Source organism: Cervus canadensis, chromosome 13 (assembly GCF_019320065.1).
Source record: "Cervus canadensis isolate Bull #8, Minnesota chromosome 13, ASM1932006v1, whole genome shotgun sequence".
Classification (NCBI taxonomy): Eukaryota; Metazoa; Chordata; class Mammalia; order Artiodactyla; family Cervidae; genus Cervus; species Cervus canadensis.
Window position 1 is genome coordinate 50,415,507 of NC_057398.1, and position 13,701 is coordinate 50,429,207.

The 13,701-nt window shown below is 37.7% G+C and overlaps 1 protein-coding gene across 9 annotated transcripts in view; it reads left to right on the forward strand.

Moving 5' to 3' along the window:
- ENAH (ENAH actin regulator) overlaps window positions 1–13,701 on the forward strand; it is a 157,272-nt gene that overhangs the window by 130,123 nt on the left and 13,448 nt on the right. For 4 of the 9 annotated variants that reach the window (XM_043485752.1, XM_043485754.1, XM_043485753.1 and 1 more), the window contains 7 exons: window positions 2,476–2,780; window positions 4,641–4,751; window positions 6,972–7,276; window positions 8,215–8,360; window positions 8,524–8,581; window positions 9,362–9,410; window positions 11,942–12,008. In XM_043485752.1, the coding sequence (XP_043341687.1) occupies window positions 2,476–2,780; window positions 4,641–4,751; window positions 6,972–7,276; window positions 8,215–8,360; window positions 8,524–8,581; window positions 9,362–9,410; window positions 11,942–12,008 (1,041 nt within the window). Of the gene's footprint in view, window positions 1–2,475; window positions 2,781–3,953; window positions 4,752–6,971; window positions 7,277–8,214; window positions 8,361–8,523; window positions 8,582–9,361; window positions 9,411–11,941; window positions 12,009–13,701 lie in introns of all 9 variants that reach the window. The other 5 variants (XM_043485750.1, XM_043485749.1, XM_043485751.1 and 2 more) reach the window with 2 other exon arrangements.

Genomic DNA, 13,701 nt, shown 5'->3' on the forward strand with positions numbered 1-13,701 from the left:
TTTGTGCTAATAGAAGAGGGCTTGGACTTTTCTTTTTGTTTAATGATCAATTAAGGAAACATGAAAGGTAGAGATTTATGGAAAGATTTTATTGGTTCATTGATACTGCTGGGAGGAACAAAAGACAGCATACACACTTCTGTCATGTAGCACTCCCTCTAGTCAGAACTCGGTCAGCTTATCAGTCAGTCCAGGGAAAGTCTCAATTTGAAATTTCCAAATAATTATTACTATAGCTCACATTTATTGAGTGTTCTTATGCCCCAGGTACTTATTAAAGAGCTTTCATGATACTGTCTCATTTAATCTTCCTGCCAATGCTTTGAAATATTTTATGTGTAAGATGAATATAACCTTTTATTTTAAATCTTAGGGCAGGTTAATTTTTATAGCAGTTTAATCGTTTAAGTTGAGCTGGATACTTGGAGACATTTTCTTGCTCTGTTATATTATGTATGGAAGGTAAAAAGCAAACTATTTTAGAGCCACACGCAGGAGGCTTCTGCAGGTTTTAATATAATTGCAGATATTTTTATAGTCATATTTGAAGTCCTAGAGTTAAAATTTTTAGTCAAATTGAATATAAATATGAGACATTCTATACTTCCTTAGATAAGGAGATAAAAATATGACTGTTTTTCTAATTTAATGAAACATTGATAGGGTTGAAAGCATAGGTGTTGGCAGAAAGGGTAAATTTAATTTAACAAAGTGATTCTAAAATTTACCTAGAAAGAGTTAAATATCTGAGAATCATCTAGAAAAATTCAAAAAGAAGAGTAATAAGAATGGCTTCATCCTAGTAAATATTAAAGTATACTTTGGGTATCAGAGCATCAAGATATTAGTGCCTTGCAGACAAGCAGATCCATGCTCCAGAACATTTGGAAGTTCAGTAATAGCACATGTAAAGGTGACATCTTAAATCAGGGCTATAAACTATTCAGTAATAGGTTCTGTGATATAGGTCACTTCTTCACGTGTTAAGCCCAAGACAGATTTCATATGAACTAAGGCTATTATTGTAAAAAATAAAAGTATGAAAGTGTTAGCAACTATATAATCTTTTTGTGGGACAAGGCTGCCTAAGAAGGATATCGAAAGCAGGTTGCATAAAGGAATAATATTACTCGATTTTCTATATAAAATTAAAAGCCTTATTACAAAACATTTTTAAAATCAAAGACATAAAGCCATAATAAAAGTTAATACCTACGACCAACATGTGACAAAGCATTGTTACCTTTAATATAGAAAAGAACCTTTTAAAGAAATATGGAGTATTAACTCTCCCAAGAGAAAGCTGATCAAAGAACATATGCAGTCAATACTAATATAAAAATCAGTAAACAAATTGTAAAATATTTAACATCAGAAGTAATTAAATAAATGAAAATTGTTACATGATATCAATCATATTAGCAAAGATTAAAAACAATGATAGTGTTCAGTGTTAGTGAAAGGAAAGAAAAGTGGATATTCTCATATACTGTTGGACTGCTGGCGAGTGTTAATTGGTACCACTATTGCTGAAGACAATTTGGAACTTATATATCAAAAATCTTGATATTTATATATTTTCATCTAGTAAATCTGTGTGGATGATGATGCTTAAGAAGCAGTTAGAAAATGGTTCAAAGATACGTGAGGATAAATATTTATTGCCATATTAGTAATAGTATTAGGCTAACATATAGTACCATATGAGACTGCTCAAACTAGGAACAACTGAACTACACAGGCATGAAAAGTAAAGGTGCAAAACTTTACTTAGTGCGTTAAATACCTTTTACAATATATCAAGTGGGAGAGGAAAACAGATTTCAGAGTGGTAGAGAAATACTCTGTTTTATTTGGTTTTTGGTTTATATTCCTCATATTCCTCATGTATTTTTATATGAGGAAAAGTCTGGAAGCATGAATGCCAAAATGTTAATTATACTGACCTCTGGATATGAGATTTAATATGATTTAAAGTTTATTTCTTCTCTTATCTGTTTTTTCCCCATTCACCAAACTTGTATTAAGCTATTGCTGTCACTAGCCATTGTATTTTCTGATATGATAAAATATAATTTGTACAATGAAAATTTGCTGTCATTTTAGGAAGGCAATTACAAATTAGAAATATTTTCATTAAATGAAATAATGTCTTGGTCATTAAAGTAGTATGTTCAGTTATTCATTTCTTTGGACCCCTTTATTCAGGAAAAGTGCAGGATAAAATGTGATACTAGTTTAATGTGCTGTAGCAGCGAAAATGATCCTAATAAGAGACATTTTTTTCATGTGTATGTAACATAAGCTGTCTCTACTGAACATAGTCCTTCTCGTGGAAGGAGGGATGTTGATTGCATGGTCTACACTGCTTTGTATTTGAATCAGAAATACGGTTCCTGTAGGTTCTTTGCGAAAAGAATGGGTTTTTCATTGGGAGTAGCGGTAATTGCCTGCTGTTGACTTTCTTAATTGCAGGCAACTGCAGGAGCAGCAGCGACAGAAGGAGCTGGAGCGGGAGCGGCTGGAGAGAGAGAGAGTGGAGCGGGAGCGCCTCGAGCGCGAGCGCCTGGAGCGGGAGCGGCTGGAGCGCGAGCGCCTCGAGAGGGAGCGCCTCGAGCAGGAGCAGCTGGAGCGGGAGCGGCAGGAGCGGGATCGGCAGGATCGCCTGGAGCGGGAGCGGCTGGAGAGACTGGACCGCGAACGGCAGGAGCGAGAGCGGCAGGAGCAGCTAGAGAGGGAGCAGCTGGAGTGGGAGCGAGAGCGGAGAATATCGAACGCCGGTAAGAAGTTTACAGACTCTTCTGTGTTCCTGATGTCTGAGCCTGCTGGTGTTTGGTGGAGTCGTAAATTAGGAAGAATATTTAGCATCTGAGATTCTTGGGATTAAGCAGTACAGTTCGAAATTAGAAAAAATATGTGGCAATTGCTACTTCTATCTTTTTTTTAAAAATTTATCTCTGTTGCTTTTATTGCTTGGAGACTTAAAGCCCTTGGAAAATTTTATTCTGGCATTCTAATTCTTCTAACTGCCTATAAATTGGCTATAAAGTGTAAATTATTTTCATGGGAAATTTTTTGTGTTAGATGAATTTGGAATATATTTCCCTTTTGAGGTTGCTTCAATTTTCTTGAATACTGTAGCTTTCCAGAAATTTGCTTGATTGTGTTCTCAAGTTTTTGAAGGAGGAATTAAAAACAGCAACTTAAAAAATACCATCTCTAAAGCTGAGTAGTAATGTAAATGTATTTTAATATTGTGAAAAATTAGTGAAAATTACTAAACATGATGGAATTTTATTGAAGGACATAAGGGTAAAGATATGACTAAAAATTTGAGATATTTTGACATTCATTAAAATGAACATTTATTATAGGATTTAAGAATTTTTCTATTCCATATGATCTATAGCTAAAGTCTCAATGTGGGTTGATTAAATATTGATTGGTTTGTTAAGTTAATTCATTTGTTTTGATTGCCTAGTTATTTTCTGGGATTATAGTCAGCATAACTTTTCCACAAATGATCATCGAATTTGGGGGTTTCTAGCCCTTGCTGATGAACTTTTTGCTGGTTTCTTTTATTATTTTTAAAAAGCAACTTATTCTTCTTTGTGATCTTATTCATGTAATGTTAATGCCCTTTTAGTGGATAAAATAATGAAGATTAAGACGACTATTTTTTTTGCTGTAAGAATAAGCTAATCAGTTTAATTTACTGATTTGTTACTTGATTTAAAGAAAACATACTGTCTTTTGGATCTCAAAATTTATTTATAAGTTAAAATGTTCTTGAGTGAAGTCAGGTATTTGCACATGTGCTTTAATTCTCTGGAACTAACTGTAGTCTACATTTGTACATTTTGTCTGAATGCTGGTTTTGTGGCTTTACTAGCTCCCTTTTTCTCTCTCCTTTTTTATCCTGTCTTTCGCCGCTGCTTTCTACCTCTGTCCAGCTCCATCCTCCGACAGCTCCCTGTATAGTGCTCCACTTCCTGAGTATGCCAGTTGCCAGCCTCCTTCAGCACCTCCTCCATCATACGCTAAAGTCATCTCAGCTCCAGTATCAGAGGCCACTCCTGAATACGCTGTAGTGACCGCTTTGCCACCTACTTCCACACCCCCTACACCACCACTTCGACACTCCGCGACACGTTTTGCGACATCTCTAGGTTCAGCCTTCCACCCCGTTCTTCCCCACTATGCTACAGTTCCTCGTCCTCTGAACAAAAACTCTCGACCTTCTTCTCCTGTGAACACACCCTCTCCTCAGCCTCCAGCTACGAAGCCCTGTGCCTGGCCTACTTCCAATTTTTCCCCCCTCCCTCCATCTCCTCCAGTAATGATTAGCAGCCCCCCAGGCAAAGCCACTGGTCCGAGGCCTGTCCTCCCCGTTTGTGTCTCTTCTTCTGTGCCCCCGATGCCCCCCTCGCCAACAGCGCCCAACGGGCTGCTCGACCCCGTCCCGCACCCCGTGTCTCCGCCGCCTACCTCAGGGCCGCCGCCTCCGCCGCCGCCGCCACTGCCTCCCCTGGCGCCACTCTCACACTGTGGATCTCAAGCTTCTCCTCCTCCGCCTCCGAGCACCCCTCTTGCCTCAACTCCCTCATCCAAGCCTAGTGTTCTCCCTTCTCCCTCTGCAGCTGCCCCTGCCTCTGTGGAGACTCCTCTAAACTCTGTGCTGGGAGACTCCTCTGCTCCTGAGCCAGGCTTGCAGGCAGCCTCTCAGCCGGCCGAGACTCCAGCCCAGCAGGGTAAGGCTTCCCTTATCGCGACTAACCGTTTGCTAACCCCTTGAAAATGTTCCACCCCACACAGCTTCACTTCCCTAGGAGAATGGGGATGATGGCTTTGAAAAAGTTGAAGGTGGGTTTCTTTCTGTTGGATTGATTGCATTTGGAGGATCAGTAGGAGGAATTTTCTTGTTGAGCTAGATTTGGGTTCTTCTGCAGTGTTGGAGGTGTTTTTCCATGTTTCAGGGGCTCTGTACATTTTTCTGAATAATCACTGGGAAAACATTACTAGACACATTAATCCACACAATAAATGTATACTCAAACGTGTCTTCCTTTAATTTCTGGGAAATACAGAGATTATGTTTAGTGCCCAACTGTAGTCATTAGATCTGTGTCATCCAGGAGTCTCCTCTGGGACAGTGCTTATCTTGGACCCTGTTTCTTTTTGGCCCCTCCTGTATGCATTGGGCTTCTCGTGTCAGACTTCCAGGGGTGGCTGCCACCCTAAACCATGGGGAGCATCCCAACTTTGCACAGAGTGGGGAGAGGGCAGTCGTGATGTGTGCCCCAAAGGATTCCATGGTCCGGATTGTAAGACGTAGCAGCCTGTAGGGTTAGTTCGGAGATGGTAGCATCCTCTACAGTCATCCCCCTACTCCCCATACTCGAACTTTGCTGTCTCGGTGACAGGGAAGGGGGTGTAATCGTCTGCTGCTGCTGCTATGTCACGTCAGTCATGTCTGACTCTGTGCGACCCCATAGATGGCAGCCCACCAGGCTCCCCCGTCCCTGGGATTCTCCAGGCAAGAACACTGGAGTGGGTTGCCATTTCCTTCTTCAATGCATGAAAGTGAATGTGAAGTCGCTCAGTTGTGTCTGATTCTTAGTGACCCCATGGCCTGCAGCCCACCAGGCTCCTCCGTCCATGCTATTTTCCAGGCAAGAGTACTGGAGTGGGGTGCCATTGCCATCTCCTGTAATCGTCTAGGTATGGATTATTCTTAAGTAGAGAAGGACCTGGTTCTGTAAGTAAATAAAAAGATGCCTAGCAACCACCTCCCTTTTAAAAATAGGATTTAGTGAGAAATTCAGGAAAGAATATGACAAATTTGTACTTACAAAGAAGCAGTTTTATACTTTGGATTTAAGCACATCTCCTTAAGAAAAATCTTACTTCTAGGGGGCTTGTTATCTCCGTATATATTTTTCATGTTGACTTGCTGAAATTTGCTTAAACATTGCATCACAGTTCTAATAGATGCAGTTCAGTATCACTGTGAAAGTAGTGCTGGACAAAAGAGGCACAGTTTGACAAGGTCAGACAGCCCACCTCCTGTATCCTAGAGTTCTGTTGGAAGATTGACAGCCCGTCCCTGTTCAAAGTTAGCAGTTTTGAAAAACTTAACCATCCAATATGCAAATAGTTTTATTTGTCCTAAAACAGCCCTTTAAGCCTTTAAGGAAGGGGGAGGACCTACAGGGTCAGTCTCCTGATTCTTATTCTTGTCCACTACTTTGTGATTTTATAAGACCTGGACATTCTCCCACCCCTGTCTTCTAGGCTAAAACTCTGTACAAGTTCTGTGTCTCCTGGTTATTTCTGATAGTTGTTTTGAGGTTTTACTTTTATCTTAATAAAGTAAAGATCCGTTATTCTGAGTTGAGTTATCCTCAACTCTCTTTATACACTGTAAGTATGGAAGGTTTTTGAGATATTGAAGCCTGGTACCCGCCCTTCTTTCATGTTCTCAATTCAGCCATTTTGGAAAGCAAGTAGGCCATATATTTCATTAGTGTAGAATTTATTATCTCAACTCCTAAGGTTTATCCAGATTATTTTGGGTCTGTTATTTTAAATAACAGCCGATCTATACATACATTTCTTTTTTCAGTGATGCTACCTCCATCCCGAATTTTATAGACATTTATTCTATTTACCAAATCCCCATGAATGAAAAAAAATTGAAACCTAATTAGACATCTGTTTCAAAGTTCTATTACTAAAACTCTACATTTAAGTAGTTAGCTTAAGATTTGGCTTTAAATTGTAGTATCTTTTTTTTTAAAAATTTTTTTATAGTATCTTTTTAATACTGACTTGGATTTTAACTGTTATGTACATTGAGCTCATAAATTTGTAATCAATGTTTAATTTAGCATGTCACTCTACATGCCTTTCCTCCTGAAGTAGTGTAATGTGGCTGTGTCATTGACGGTCTTAACATTTCTTTCTCTCAGGCATTGTCTTGGGACCACCTGCACCTCCACCCCCTCCTCCACTCCCGCCAGGTCCTGCCCAGGCACCAGCCATACTCCCTCCTCCTCCAGGACCCCCTCCACCCCCTCCACTCCCTTCCTCAGGGCCTCCGCCCCCGCCTCCTCCACCGCCTCTTCCCAATCAAGTTCCCCCTCCTCCTCCTCCACCTCCTGCTCCTCCCCTCCCTGCATCTGGATTTTTTTCGGGATCCATGTCTGAAGACAATCGCCCTTTAACTGGACTTGCAGCTGCAATTGCTGGAGCAAAACTTAGGAAAGTGTCACGGGTAAATGGATTTACTAATTCATTATATTTCTTATGTGTGTCTCATTCTGTCTCAGCATCTAAAATATTGAATTTATTGTATCCTCATTGTATGAACCCTGTGTTATTAACTTCATTGACTAAAAGAATTTGAAATAACTTAAGAAAAGTTGCAAGAATAGTGTAGTGTTTCTGTAAATTCATTACTCGGATTGACCACTAAACGTTTTACCATGTTTATTCTTTGTATATGTTTCCTTCTGCATAAACTCACACACTCTTTCTGTCTGAATTGAGGATAAATCAGAGACACCATGCTCCTGTTTCCCTAAATACTGATGTGTATATTTTGTAAGAAGAAGAACATTCACCCACATGACCACAGTATAATTCTCAAAATCAGGAAATGTAATTGATACAATACTACATAATCTACAAATCTATTAAAATTTCACTTGTTGTCCAATGATGTCTTTTATGGCAATGTTTTTTTCTACTTCAGGGTCACTCCTGTTACATTTTGTTGTGATATCTCTTTAATTTACTTTAAAATGTAGTAATTCCTCATTTTCCTCTTTCATGACACTGACATTTTTGAAGACAATAATACAAGTATTTTGTAGATCTTATATTTCCCTAAGATTTGATTGAGGTTATGCATTTGGGGGGACAGGTTTCACAATTTTTACCACCAATGTAATATGTCCTTTTCAATGCCTTATACAAGGAGGCATGCGATAGCATTTTATGCCATTATTGGTGATGTTAGCTTTGCTAAAACTTCACTGATACATAAAATTACTCTGTTGGTTCTTAAGGTTTAAAAAATAATACCTAGATGTTTTTATTGAAATTAATGTGGATATATCCTTCTGTTTTGAATGTAATATATTAATAAAGGATTGATATATTAGGATTGCCCCACATAGGAGTTTATTATGTGTTTATATTCTCATTAAGATGGAAGATGCCTCTTTCCCAAGCGGAGGGAACACCGCTGGTGTGAATTCGGCCTCATCTAAAACAGATACAGGTCGTGGAAATGGACCCCTTCCTTTAGGGGGTAGTGGTTTAATGGAAGAAATGAGTGCCCTGCTGGCCAGGAGGTGAGTGAGAAATTACGTGGATGTGTCCAGAATTGAAAGAATTGTGTTAATTTTATTCTAAGTGTAATTAATTTAACTAGATGAAGGCCTTCCTTTTTGGTATAGTTTTAAACTGTTACATGATTTGTTTTAATTTTTTTAATCTGATGTACCTTTTTTCTAGGAGAAGAATTGCTGAAAAGGGATCAATGATAGAAACAGAACAAAAAGAGGACAAAAATGTAAGTTAATGAAGAAGAGTCTACTTCATGAGGACTTCTCTGGCAGTCCAGTGGCTAAGACTCCATGCTTCCACTACAGGGGATATGGGTTGATCCCTGGTCTGAGAACAAAGATCCCACAAGCCAAGTGGTGTGAGCGAAAAAGAAATAAAAATTAAAATAGTCTGCTGCACCCGAAAATGTGAAATTCAAGTATAGCTCATGTCAAAGATTAGTTTGAATTTAATTTCAACTAACAATATTTATTTTTAACTCTTCAGATATTAAAAATGGCACCACTTTTTATATATTTTTAATGACATTCTCAGTAAAAGGGGTTGAATGTGTGTAGTTAGGGGAAAAGTACTGGAATCTTTACTTATATTTAGTTATGTACCTAAGCCTGCCGTTAAAGGAGTGAAGGACTTTTTCCTAGGTTTGTAAACTATCTGAGAGTTTCAGTTTCCTTGCATTTAAAATTGAAGGAATTTGACCAAATACCGGTGGTTATTAGCTGTGCCCTCTCTTGCATTCAGCAGCACATTGGCAAGTGTGGTTCTCATTGAGTGTGCAGTTCTCAGTGAGAACGCATGAGGAAGGATCCATGAGGAACTGCAGTGGAGGGGGGAGGAGTTTGGAGGTGGGGCTGCTAGGATAGGAAAAAAGTCTAAACTTAGTGTAGAAGAGAGAAAAGACTGATGAAGGAAAAGGTGGGAAATGGCAGAAGGTATAAAGCACCAAATGTATACAGCAGGTTTCTAGAAGATACGATGTTATCAATATGTATTTCTGTATATTTAGGAAGACTCAGAGCCTGTAACTTCTAAGGCCTCTTCAACAACTACACCTGGTAAGTTCAAGGGATACATTTTCATCTTTATGAACTTTATCTAAATATTAGTACTTCTCAATTAAAAATTCTCCCTTTCCCCATGTTTAGATCAAGTGACTGCTTAGCTACTAAAACGTTAAAATTCTTGGTTCACACTTGAAAGCACTGACTTTCTCCTCTACCTTTTGTGACCCTGAAGCAGCTGTTCATTTCTCTATGACATTGGGAGATATATTAAAATCCAAAGTGTTTTTTCTATGACTTTCTCTGAAAATCATCATTTTTACACATTCTATGTATATTATTGTTAATCACTTGAAGTTACTCATTTAAAGAAGGAAAAATATGTTATTTAGATGAAAGAGAAACACTTTAGTAATTGATTCTTAAAGGCGAGGATTTTACATGTCATGTCTTCATATTTGACTAAATGAATAAACACTGAACGCCTGTTTCTCCCCCTACCTAATTTGGAATGAAGTTTGATCATTTTGATAAATTAATATTTAGAGTTAGCCATAGGAATCGACTATAGGGAAATGCCTATAACAACCACTCATTCTCACTGAATAGTGACTCTGTAGTGGCCTGATTGCTGTATTATAATTAATATTGTAACTCTGAATAATTTTTCCTCTGTATAGGACTCAAATCAGTTTATGTTACCTTCATTAAAAGTTCTATTGTTTGTGATTTACTTATTTTTACCTTTATCTTCCCCAAATCAGTATACATGCTATTACTAAACCATAGATATTTTAGGACTCAGCTATAATTTAGAGTCACAGAACTTTCTGGAATTTGAAAAGAGCTATGAGCCCTCTCCAAGGGAAGAAAAAATCATATTTTTATACAAAACTGATCATCATTTCAAAATATTCACTGATTCCCTGAAGGTTATGTACAGACTCCTTGTCTAATGTATATCCCCTTATTTAAAACATGGAAAAGTGAAGCATGGATTTTGCATGTGTTTTTTTTGTGTGTTTGCACATGTGTACCATTTTTATAAAATTAAGGATTCATTCGAAATGTCTAGAGGTTTTTTTACTTCACTTGCTGCAGTTAGTTTTTTCCCCCTAATTGCCACATGTTAGACACCTGCCAGGCCAAAAAGAAGCGAAAGATGAAGTCACCCTAAACACAAGAAATTCATGGTTCAGCTTGGATGCTGAGACACACACACAAGTGAAAAGTTAATGTTTCATAACCACATGTTGAATATTAAAGAAATGTATCAAGGGGAAGGAGATTGTATAGTTAGGAGTCACCTGGATCATCTTTGTAGGAAAAAGTGACATTTTGCCTTCCCTTGAAGAGTATTTCGCTTAGCTGGAAGTAGAGAAAGGAGTGCTTTTTCAAAAGGAAGTGGGTATGGCATGGGCAGAGATGGGGAGTTGGAGCTGGAAGAGACTAGGAGACATGACTTCGCCTGTCTCTTATTTAGTGACAGTGTTCTTACGACCATCCCCTGCCTGTCCAGTTGTCCTTTAGGATTCCCCTCTTTTCCCCTACTCTGGAGGTATCTCTTGGATGTGTTTCTGATTCTGTCTGTCGTGGACATCCTCATCTGATTATCTGACGTCCACTGGCTCAGTCTGTGGTGGTCAGTGAGAGAGTGTGTTAGCTTTGAGAATACAGAAGGAGTAATGATTAACTGGTTGATGGACAAGGAGTAAAGCAAGATGAATGCTGACTTTGTTTCACTAGATGACTCAAGGCAGCAGAAATCCGGAACATAAGCAGTGCTTCAGGCTTGAGTTGAGAGTTGAGTTTAGCATACATGCATGTCCATAGGCCAGCTGAGGGGCCACAGTAGAACTCGGCAGGTTTTCAAGCTAAAATTCTGCACAACTTAGACGTGATTCTTCTGTGGCCCAAATTTGTTCTTCCATGAGAGGCTACCACTCCAAATTTCACCTAGTCATCCAGTGAGGCCAGTGACAGCATCAGTGAGGCAGCCGAGGTTAGCAGAAACAGTTTAGAACTTCGCTTTTCAAAACACAATCAACTGAAAGCTCAGAGAAACCTAATTTTATTTAACTGGAATTGTCTGCTAAGTCCTAACAATTGGTTGTGTGAAAATCAAGGAAATACAGTAGAATGAGATGATTCTGAAATATATTTTGAGTTGCTTGAATTTTTTGCCAAGAGGTCTGTTTGAATTTAGATTAAATATTGAAGTACATGAACACATTAAAGATTCTTTTTAAAATAGTTTAAAAGAGTGTATAGTTCGTACTCTCCCATTCTAATAAATTTAAGCTATCCTTATTAATTTAAAATAATTCCTACAATTTCATTGTAATTAATCAAAATTATCCTACCCTTATTCATATTATTCTATTTTTATTAGAGAAACTTGTTACCATCTGGTGTATAGAATTACAGTATTGTAAATTTAACAATCTTAAGTTCTTCATAGAGAAAGTTGTCACACTTAGTTGCTTAGTAATTTCTTTTCATTTTGGGATCTGAAATTATGCAAATTAGAATCCTAACTCTGGGTGCATATAGGATATTTAACTTAAGTTCTTTAATTTTTAAAGAACCGACAAGAAAACTTTGGGAAAGAACAAATACAATGAATGGCAGCAAGTCACCTGTCATTTCCAGGTAATCATTTTTTTTCTAAGTTTTATATTACAGTTGTATCTAAGAAGAAATTAATATCTGTGTTTTTATGGGTCTGAATTCTACCATATGCTTATTATTATCACCCAGGTTGTCTGAAATTTCTAGATAGCTTTTATTCCTCCCAGTACTTACATTTTGAAAAAATTCAAAACAACTACAGAAAAATTGAAAGAATAGTATAGCAAACATTCATGTATCCATCACCTGGATTCACCAGTTATTAACATTTTGCCAGCATTGGCTTGATCTCTTGTCTACACATCCACGCTTTTTTCTCTCTGAGTAGTTGGAAGGCAGTTTGCAAATATGTGCTGCTTCAGCCCTAAATGCTGCTTCAGCATTTTTCTTAAGAAACAGGACGTTCTCCTGTATAACCTCAATATCATTATTACTGTCAATAAATAACATTGAACTTTTGAAAGAAACATAATGCTTTAAACTGAAAAGCAGCTGGAGAGAAAAGGCTACAGTGTTTAAGAGAGCAGAATAAAACCTAAAATTTTGAATTTATAAAGTAGAAAGATTTATTTTTCAGTTGAAACTTCTAATTATAGTCGAGTTAAGAAAGATAATGCCCAGGAACAGCACTAGTTAATCCATGTTTCTACAAGTGGCTATGTGTTGCATGGTCAAGCAAATTCAGTATTCCTTAGCCAGGCATATTTTACTGTCATAACTAACTTTATATTATAGGTCTTAAACATAGATGAACCATTTTCTTGGTTTATGAGACAGTTTAAAGGACTCATATTTCTCCTAGAAAAAAGTGTGTGTCTTGAGAATGAAAAGTTTTTTTTGCCTTTTGTTTCTGAGCTGTTCGCCTTATTTTTGCCTCATAAAAAAGCAGGCTTAACGTCTAATTATAGAAGCCTAATTTTAAAAAATATAAGAATAGACCTTATATTGTCACAGGTACATGAGCTTCAGTGTAAATTTGGATTGGTTTTTTGTGTGGTTCTTCCTGTTGGTGGGAACGATTTGGTGATGACATAGTTAATTAAATTTCACAAAGAAACTGGGCCTTTTTGAGTGTATAGAAGCTTTCAGTTTCTTTGTGACTGAAAGATGAATATATTTGGCTGGAATTGCTTTTGGTGAACATGTTTCTTCAACAGAGTGGAAAAACTGCATTTATGTTCCCAGATACCTAATTGATGTGGCCTTCTAAAGTATCTCTAATAGTAGTTACAGATTTTCTTCAGTAGCACTATACAAAACCCAGTTTATCAAGGACTGTGCATATCAGAACAGACCTGTGATGTGCCGTGTCCTTTGAAGTTGCAAATTGTAACGAAGAGGAATGCCTTCTCTTTGTCCCTGCTTTCATCCCTGCCTCATTGATGGGGATTCCATAGTGAGCTTGCCTAAAGCTAAACTTAAATTCATGGCAAAAGTTCTATTGAAGATGGGACATGGAAAAACTCCTCCAGGTGGAATGTATGTGTTCCTTGATCTGGTTGGGTTCATTTAATAGAGGAAAGAATATTCTCTCAGAGACTTTTCAGACTTCTAAAGAAAGTTTAATAAATGTTCTAAGCATCACTATTTTAAAAATATTTTGTATAGATTAATCAAATATGGGTTCTTATTATCCAGTAATGTATTGTAATCATGTTCTAACTCTGGTAGATGGTTTTCCTCTCTTTTCCCAGAGTGAACATTCTAAAATGCC